Source organism: Dunckerocampus dactyliophorus, chromosome 11, assembly GCF_027744805.1.
Source record: "Dunckerocampus dactyliophorus isolate RoL2022-P2 chromosome 11, RoL_Ddac_1.1, whole genome shotgun sequence".
Classification (NCBI taxonomy): Eukaryota; Metazoa; Chordata; class Actinopteri; order Syngnathiformes; family Syngnathidae; genus Dunckerocampus; species Dunckerocampus dactyliophorus.
The window spans coordinates 2,680,716-2,690,295 of NC_072829.1; the positions used below are offsets into that span (position 1 = coordinate 2,680,716).

The window sequence follows — 9,580 nt, forward strand, 5'->3', positions numbered from 1 at the left end:
CTCTACTGCTCACTGATATCAGCATATCTAACTTATTGTACCGAGTTATGGGGTAATAACTACAAAAGTGCACTTCAGCCACTAACTGTGCTACAAAAAAGGTCACTCAGGACCATCCATAATGCTGCTTACAGAGAACACACAAATTCTTTATTTATAAAATCACAATTATTAAAATTTGCGGATCTAGTAAACCTTCAGACGGCTAAAATTATGCATAAAGCAAACAATAACCTTCTACCGAAAAATGTAAAACAATTCTTATCAACAAGAGAGGAGAAATATGATCTGAGAGGAAAATTTAACCTAAAACACCTATATGCACGGACAACACTGAAAACCTTCAGCATTTCTGTATGTGGAATCAAGTTGTGGAATGGATTGAGTAAGGAACTCAAACAATGCACAACAATGAGCCATTTTAAGAAAAAGTACAAGCAGTTGATGTTCACAAAATACAAAGAAGAAGAGACCTGAACCACTGTGTACATACAATACAACATCTAACCACTACTATACTGACTATTAACTCTTCATTGTGGTGAGTACATGGTCTGTACTCATTCATCATCAATCAAACACTTCTTCAATCATTCTATTAGTTATTATTATGCCTGTAGCTTCCTTGTAGTAAGTAAAAACCTTGTTATGATCGCACTACACTGTCATGTAGCCTTACAAAGCATACCTGGAAGAACAAGAGGTGAATAAATGTATTGCAATTGATGTGAAACTGATGAGGGGTAGGATTAAATAAGCTTTGCTTCTTCCTACTCCTTTTTGGACATGCAAAACTGTGAACTGTATTGTGTGATGTGCAACTGTTTGACTTGTATGCATGTTCAAGATGAATTAAAACCATGAACCATGAACCAAGCACTCACAAACGCCGCACGCAACACACGCACACACTCATAGCACTTTATTTATTGATTTATTGATTCATTCATTGGTATTAATGTCTCTTCTGTTGTTGTTGCTTAATTTATTGGTATTTATGTTTCTTATATTCTTATTCATTTTCTTGTTTTCTTTCTTTTTTGGGCGAATGAACAGAACAAGAATTTCATTGCATAGCAGAACCATCAGTTTTACTGTGCATATGACAATAAAACTCTTGAATCTTCAACATGGTGGAATTAACACATATCTGTAGCACAGTTCCAAAATTTGTAAAATCAAGTATGTCAATAATTCTCCCTGATAAAGCATTACTTTAATTTTAATTTGATACCTCATTCACTTCTCTACCCAAGATATTAGAGCAGATTTTATACCTTCGGCTGTGATGGACCTGTGATATTATATATCATATTTTTCATGTAGGCCTAGCACTGCAGTGCACAGCAAGCTGTGTATTCCTCTTCACTCCACACTAACCACAAGAAATACAACTAGCTATCATTGATGACAGGAATGTGTGAAATCTACCAACATCCACTCCATATTTGAGAAAATCAATGATTTTTAGAATGATTTTGTTATAATGAAGTGGCATAGAAAATGGAGGGATGGATGGATATCTAAATTATCCATATCTTATTTGCTTTTATATTTACAATCAAGGCATCCAGACTGAAAATACGACAACAATGCCAACGCAACATGTCAGGCTCAAAAATAACATATTTCGAACCATCAAATTTTAATGAAATTTCGTCTACCGATAGAGATTAAAGTGAATGAATATCCTATATACCTTTTATCTTGTCCTGAAGCGCCGATCCATGAGTTTGAAAGGCTTAAAGTTGTACTTACACTAACTTTCCAAGCACTCTTTTGACTTGATGTGGTCCAACACTCAATATAAATCCGATACGAAATTGAAGATGAAGAAGAAATCAGTACCTAATAAACATGTACAGAATACGAATGGAAAGGACATCCTTTTTTTAAGGACATCCCCACGGATTTTTGCATCGCTAAAATACGGCTTTTGTAACACTGCTAATTGTGAAACTAATGGCTACAGGATCAGCAGTTAGCTTCTTGACAAGCCTGCAAACAACATCTTGCGTAAGCAAACTACTGCGTCTGCTTGCCGCTATTTCTGCACTACATTGCCGCTACCACACAGATATACTGTATGAATGAATGAGTTGTGCGCGGGAATGCAGTGTTTTCCACAATGTCTGCAAATGATGCTCTCAATGTTATCATGGCCAAATCATGCAGTCTATGGGCCAAATACTATCAAAGGTAATTAAGTATTACCTGTGAAATGTTATTGCCTGGGGTTTGGTTTGCAGCACATGAATGAGGCATTTTCTCCGCTCCGACTTTTGCCACATCCAATATGGCGGCGACGTTGATGTACGGCTCAGCGCTCGATGCTGCGTCTACGTATACATGTATATGTCTATGAGCCACTCTGCTCACCATTAGCTGTGTTTTGACAACCCAACACATCCTGCCAACCGGAACACGGTTAAAAGCATTGGCTCAAGTATATGCTGCGTGTCGACTGTTATTGCGACAGCCATGTTGCTTGTGGCGCTTAAAGGGCCATATCGGCTTTCATTGTAGGGGAAAAAAATGATACCAATGTTGACATTTTTATGCAAATATCGGATCGATAATATTGGCGGGCCAATATTGTTGGACATCCCCAGTTAGAATAAAAATAAGAATAAAGTAAAAATACCTTGGGAACAAAGTCATAATCTTGAGAAGAAAATGTACAAGAAAAAAGTTGAAATAGTTGGGAAAAAAAATAGAAGAAATGTAAAAAAAAATAGCTGTAATTTTATGAGAATAAAGTCAAAATATTAAGACAAACAAGTAATATTCTTACATAAAAAAGGCCCAATTTTACAGGAATAAATTTGTAAAATTGTGGCATCAAAAAACACTGAAAGGTTATTCTTCCACAGGAAGTGATCCCACAGCATGCTTCAAGTGAAAGGACAGCGTTTGCACTTTCAACTTGTGGACTGAACATGCCGCCTTCATCTGACCCCAGGCAAGATTTGATGGGAGGAGAAAACAGGAAGAGAAAGCTTGGATGAAGGCTTCAATTCGCCAAGAAAGTTTTTTTTTCCCTTTCTTGGCTAATTGGAGTTGAAATAGAAAGTAGAGAACTTCTCTAAAGTGATGACTGCAAGGCAGTGAACTTCAGTTGCTTGAATAAAAAAAAAGAAATTGTATGAAGTGTGAATGTGTACATTGATGATAACCAGTCAGAGCCCAGCTAACTTCCTGTTTCCTGCAATAAATGCAACAACATGAAGTCATGGTGTCACTTAATGGAATTTTCATGCAAAAGCAGAACGTCTCAAAGTTTTCCTGAGGTAAGACTATATTTTTTACAGGTGACTGTGTCATTTTGATGACGCAAATTTAAACTCTTCAATAGTTTCTCAGTAATTAATTATGTAAAAAGTCGTCAAATTTAAGATGGAATGCATAAACCAGATTTTGTGTTTTTTTTAAGTATTTTCAAGTGACCTGTATCCCATATGACAAAAAAGATGCAACTTTGCCACTTTGATATTTTGTTAAGCAACACATGTAGATATACTATACATATATTTATACGTTTACGACTTTAAAAATAATGCCTTCTTTCTTTAATATTTCAACTGTATGCAACTAAAATGAAACATTTTCTAAGAAAAGTATGAGTTTGTTCTTGTAAAATTACAACTTTTTTCTTGTTAGAATGAGTTTATTCTAATGAAATTATGGCAGGTTTTTTTTTCTATTTCTGCTGTTTCTTCATGAATAATCTTTGTGAATTTTATTTTCACAATATTATGACTTTATTCACACAAAATGCAGTTTTGTGCAAGCTGCTTGATTGCAGTTTTTGCTGCTAAGGGGGGCCCAACCAGTTATTAGGTTTTGGGGGCTCACTTTTTCACACAGGGCCATGTAGCTTTGGATTTTTTTTCTCCCTTAATAATAAAAAGTTTTATTTAAAAACTGCATTTTTTTTGTTCTGTTGTGTTGTCATTGACTAATATTTACATTTAGATGATCTGAAACATTTAAGTGTGACAAACATGCAAAAAAAAAAAAGAAATCAGGAAGGAGCAAACACTTTTTCACACCACTGTATGTATATATCTGTAGCTATCAATATATATATATACATTTCTGCTGTTTTTTTTTTTTTTTTCAACTATTTCAACTTTCTTCTTGTACATTTTCATCTCATAATATTATGGCTTTATTCCCATATTTAAACTTTAATCTTGTAATATTTTAAGTTTTTCCGCAACCTAAAAAACCGTCTTTTTTATATTTTTAGAATGCGCCACGGGCCAACAAAAAAACAGCCGCAGGCCAATGCGTCCAAATTGCATGTAAACTTTATTTTGTTTTTGCTTTGCATGAACCTACAAGTGTCACCTCCGAACGAAAACCAATTACTTGAAAAATGGATGCAATGGAAGTGGACGACGGCCCATACTTAAGTAAGAACTTCACAACGGATGGACTCGTCACTCAAGGTAAACACTTCAAACTGGTAAGCACCACCTAATCAAGAAACCCATATTAGAATCAAGACAACCTGTTAGTTTTATGTTAATACTGTGTAACATTATTATTTCATCATATTGGCTTTTTATCATTTAAAAAAAAGCTGTATTAATTATTTTGATGATGTCATATTACTGTAATTACAAAATATCATATAGTAACATTAATATGTCATTAACTTGGCTTGAATGCATTGATAAAGTATTTCAAATTATGAATTACAGTAACTAGTTCCAGGTCGTGATAAGTGAATTTGCACAAAGTAGGATTCCTTATTTATAAATGGAATATTTTGGTAGTTAGAGCACAGAAAAACTGTTTACAACCATTTAAATATGTTTTTTAACATTATTAGAGCCCTCTAGACATGAAAAATCACCCCATAGTCACCTTTATACTCCTATTACCCAATATAGTCGACATAAGAGAAAATAAGACAAATAAGACATATACATGAAAATGCATCTTTTCGGCCAACGATATAAAAAATCTTTGCTTATATATGCCTATTTTTTCAATTAATAATAGTCCGTATTCAACCACAAAATAGCGATGACATTAATACATTTTTGAAAAAAACGGGATAGAGTGAAATTAACGAGGGATTACTGTATTAGCACTTTGTTAATGTTTATTTAATGTAATCATTTTTTACATTTTATATAGAATATATGATCGTATTGCAATATTAATAACACTATTGTGTTGCTATTAGACTGTAATCTTGTTATCTTACACTTTTATCGTGCTTATTTGCAATTTATTTATTAAAGGTGTGTCAGTTAACTTTATGAACATTATTGCTACATGATACTATTATATCTTGTTAATAATATTTTTCATTAAGTCACTTATTAATTGGCTGTCATCATCATTTTTTTTCATCATCATTCTTTTGAAATAAAACTAATGTTATTTTCTTCTGATGTAGTGAATTTTCAAAGAAGGAAGAAGTCGTGCAGATGTGTGACTGTGTGTCTCAGCTTACTGTGTGCACTCCTGCTGGCCGGTAACGTTGGACAATTTCTCCACTGTACGTTCTGGACTTTCTCATTTAAATGAACTGTAATCACAAGCAGGAAATGGAACATTTTTCAGCATTTTTTAAATTTTTACAGATGAGCTATTGCCCTACTACGCTTCGAAAGACCATGCTAGCTCAGACCGTCTGACTCAAGAGAATCTCCAGACTAAAAACAAAGTCATTTCTGCACTAACTACAGAGAGAAACCAGCTTGAAAACAGGTTGAATAACCTCACAAGGGATAAAGACCAGTTGAAGACCAGCTATGATTCTCTGGTGAAGGACCGAGACAAACTCCTCAGCAGCAAAAAGGCTTTGACCGCGGAAAGAGTTGAGCTGAAAGCCGATGTCAACGGGCTGCAAACCAACCACAGCCTACTAAAGAGGGAGCACGATGCGTTACAAATCCAGATTAGTGTGCTAAGGGCAGACAACAGCCAGTTGCAGGCCAATTACGATTCTCTTCAAACCGGCGAAAGGGCTACCGCTGCAGAAAGAGATGACCTGAAGTCCCGCTTCAACGATCTCAAAACCAAGAACGACCGCTTACAACATGATTACTCTTCAATGAGAAATGAGAACGACCAGTTACAGGCCGGTTACAACTCACTCGTTAAGGAGAAAGAGTTCCTTCAAAGAAGTAAAACCACTTTGACTGCTGAGAGAGATGACTTCAAGTCCCGCTTCAACAATCTGAAGAACGAGAGAGACCTCTTACAGCGCAATTATACTTCCTTGAAAAGTAACACCAACCAGTTACAGGGCAGCTATGATTCCCTGGTTAAAGAGAAAGAGCTCCTTCAAACCGGCAAAAGCGCTGCTGCTGCAGAAAGAGATGACCTCAAGTCCCGCTTAAACAATCTCAAAAACGAGAACGATCGCTTACAACGCGATTACTCTTCATTGAGGAGGACCAAGGACCAGTTACAGTCCAGTTACACCTCCCTCGTTCAGGAGAAAAACCTCCTTCACACCGATAAAACCACTTTGGCTGCTGAGAGAGATGACTTCAGGTCCCGCTTCAACAATCTCAAAAACGAGAACGACGGCTTACAAAGCCATGTCTCTTCTCTGAGAAGTGAGAAAAAACAATTACAAGCAAGTTATGATTCCCTGGTGAAGGAGAAGGAGATTCTTCAAACCGGCAAAATCACTGTCGCTGCAGAAAGAGATGACTTCAAGTCCCGCTTCAACAATCTCAAAAACGAGAACAACCGCTTACAACACGATTACTCTTTACTGAGGAGGACCAAGGACCAGTTACAGTCCAGTTACAACTCTCTCGTTAAGGAGAAAGACCTCCTTCAAACCAGTAAAACCACCTTGGCTGCAGAGAGAGATGACTTCAAGTCTCGCTTCAACCAACTTAAAAATGACAGAGACCTGTTACAGCACAACTACACCTTGTTAGAGGCCGACAAGCAGCAACTGGAAAGAAATTACACAGATCAGTTGAAGACCAGTGAAGTTTTGTGTCAGATCTGGCACAAGCTGCAGCAAAGTGAATACATACAATTGCAAGCCAATTACAACACGATGCGGCTTGGATACGAGGTGTTACAGAGCAATCAGAGCAGCCTGCTGAAAGAACGGCATGAGTTGCAGAAGAACATTGACAAGATGACTTCCAAACTAAACGGTAAATGTACAGCACACACTGTAGTTAATCAACAAAACGCCTAAGGATACCAATCGTGTTTAATGTCAGTTTGTCTTAGGCGTACACTTATACGGCCAATTTTTTTAGGCATGGTTTGTCAGGACAGCTGGAAGAAGTTTGGCACCAGCTGCTACTACGTCTCAACAACAAAGAAGAAATGGAAGGAAGGCAGACAAGAATGCATCCGCAAGGGAGGAGACCTGGTTGTCTTAAACAGCAGGGAAGAACAGGTGAGACGGACAAAACATTACTTATAATTTGTGCTAAATGTCTAAATCTACTGTAGTGCTATGAGGCGTGTACTGTACCAAAAATACTTGAATCCATCCATCTAGCTATCCATCCATTTTCTTCTTATCTGGGTCTGGGTCGAGGGGGCAGCAGTGTCAGTAAGGAGGCCCAGACCTCCCGGTCCGCAGTCACCTCCTCCAGTTCTACTTGGGAGACACCAAGGCATTCCCAGGTCAGCATGTCCTTGGTCTGCCACGGGGCCTCCTCCCAGCTGGACATGCCCGGAACACCTCATCAGGGAGGCGTCCAGGAGGCATCCAGACTAGATGCCTCTCAAGTGGCTCCTCTTGATGTGAAGGAGCAGCGGCTCTACTCTGAGCGCCTCCCGGATGACCAAGCCCCTCACCCTATCTCTTAGGGTGAGTTCAGCCACCCTACAACGGAAACAAATTTTTGCCGCTTGTATCCGTGATCTGGTTCTTCTTTCAGTCACAATACAAAGTTCTCCAGCATAAGTAAGGGTGAGAACATAGATCGACCAGTAAATTGAGGGCTTTGCCTTCCAGCTCAGCTCTATTCACCATGACGGTCTGGTACAACGACCGCATTACTGCAGATGCTGCGTCAATCCTCCTCATGCTCAAGCTCCAACCTTCCCTCACTCGTAAACAAAACCCTGAGATACTTGAACTCCTCCACCTGGAGCAGGACCACACTCACAACCCGGAGGGTGCAGCCCACCCTTTTCCGACTGAGAATAATGGCTTTGGATTTGGAGGTGCTGAGTCTCAACGCAGAAGCTTCACACTCAGCTGCAAGCCACCCCAGTAAACGCTGAAGGTCACAGACCGATGAGGACCACATCATCTGCGAATAGCAGAGATGAGATCCTAAGGCCTTGGCTGTGCCTACAAATTCTGTCCATAAAAATTATGAACAGAATCGGCAGCCAAACAAACAAATGGCAGCCTTGGCGGAGGCCAATGTTCACCGGAAACAGGCTTGACTTACTCCTGGAAATGCGAACCAGGCTGCTGCTCCGGTTGTACAAGAACCGAATGGCACCAAACCCGTACTCCCGGAGCACCCCCCAAGGCCACAAAGTCTACAAACTCCCATGTACCCTCCACAACACTTGCAAGGGTGTAGAGCTGGTCCAGTGTTCCGTGACCGGGATGAAAACCACATTGCACCTCCTGTAGCCTGTACTTCAATTAACACCTCTATTCAATGAATCGCTATTTCTCCAATAGTCAAACGCCGGGGTTGCCAAACACAAAGTAAAAAAAAAATCAGCAGAAGTATTCTGATGTTTTTAAAAAAAATAAAATCCACAAGATGACAGTAGCTGCATGTGAAGTATCATGAGTGGTTGAGGTACCAACCTCAGAAATTGATTTTATCCTCCACCATTTTTGAGCATTACGCCATCCTGCCTACACACAAACCAGATGTGGGTCGACCATTCCAAGGAGAGCCCATTGGTTTTAGCAAAGTAGGGCGTACACATATTGGGTATATCTAAAGTCTTTCCATAGATGTTTGATGCTTGATTCTGGTCCATGCAAACAGGCATTCGTAGGGAATTTAGTAGGGCGAGGCCAATTCTGGGTTGGAATGACCGACCGCGTGACGGAGGGGACGTGGCTGTGGGTGGACGGGACTCCTGCAAACACTGCGTAAGTTAAGAAACAAGTTTGGACTTCTTGAGAGGACAACAATTCACCGCGTTTCTCCACAAAGCGCCATCACCTCCAGGTTTGACTTGATGTCATAACGTGATGTGTTTCTTCGCAGGCACTGGCAGGCCGGACAACCCAACAATTTGAATATCCAGGACTGTGGTGAGATCCTCGGCAAAGAATTCACAGATGCTGGACTCTTGAATGACGAGGGCTGTTCTATTGAGCAAGAATGGATTTGTGAGATTTAATTTTTTTACGGTGCGTGGCTTTGGAACTGACCCATCACGATGAATGGGTGCGTGATCATTTTTATTTTGGCTGAAAAAATCATTTAAAAGACTGCAAAATTAATTTAATTAATTTAATTGAAAATGAAATAATTTCACCTTTTTTTTCCCATGATTTGTCTAATGTAACTTAGGTGATGACTAATAAATCTCATGAAATATGAAATACTGATTCTGCCAACATGGTTTAATGCACAACAGCAGCAAA

At 38.9% G+C, this 9,580-nt stretch overlaps 1 protein-coding gene across 1 annotated transcript; it reads left to right on the plus strand.

Annotated features, from left to right (window-relative positions):
• Nucleotides 1–3,268: 3,268 nt before the first annotated feature.
• LOC129190294 (girdin-like) lies at nucleotides 3,269–7,919 on the plus strand. The gene is made up of 8 exons (XM_054792870.1): nucleotides 3,269–3,290; nucleotides 4,348–4,454; nucleotides 5,417–5,518; nucleotides 5,604–5,839; nucleotides 6,089–6,640; nucleotides 6,767–7,148; nucleotides 7,257–7,399; nucleotides 7,890–7,919. Exons 2-8 carry the CDS (start codon nucleotides 4,382–4,384, stop codon nucleotides 7,917–7,919), a joined length of 1,518 nt encoding a protein of 505 aa, XP_054648845.1. The 5' UTR covers nucleotides 3,269–3,290; nucleotides 4,348–4,381.
• The last annotated feature ends 1,661 nt before the right edge of the window (nucleotides 7,920–9,580 follow it).

Excerpts from the sequence above, each read along its gene's own strand:
- LOC129190294 (XM_054792870.1), top strand. The coding sequence starts at position 4,382 with ATGGATGCAATGGAAGTGGACGACGGCCCATACTTAAGTAAGAACTTC. Across the intron at positions 7,149-7,256 it reads GATGACTTCCAAACTAAACG|GCATGGTTTGTCAGGACAGC; the intron begins GTAAATGTACAG and ends CAATTTTTTTAG. Across the intron at positions 7,400-7,889 it reads TAAACAGCAGGGAAGAACAG|TCACAATACAAAGTTCTCCA; the intron begins GTGAGACGGACA and ends TTCTTCTTTCAG.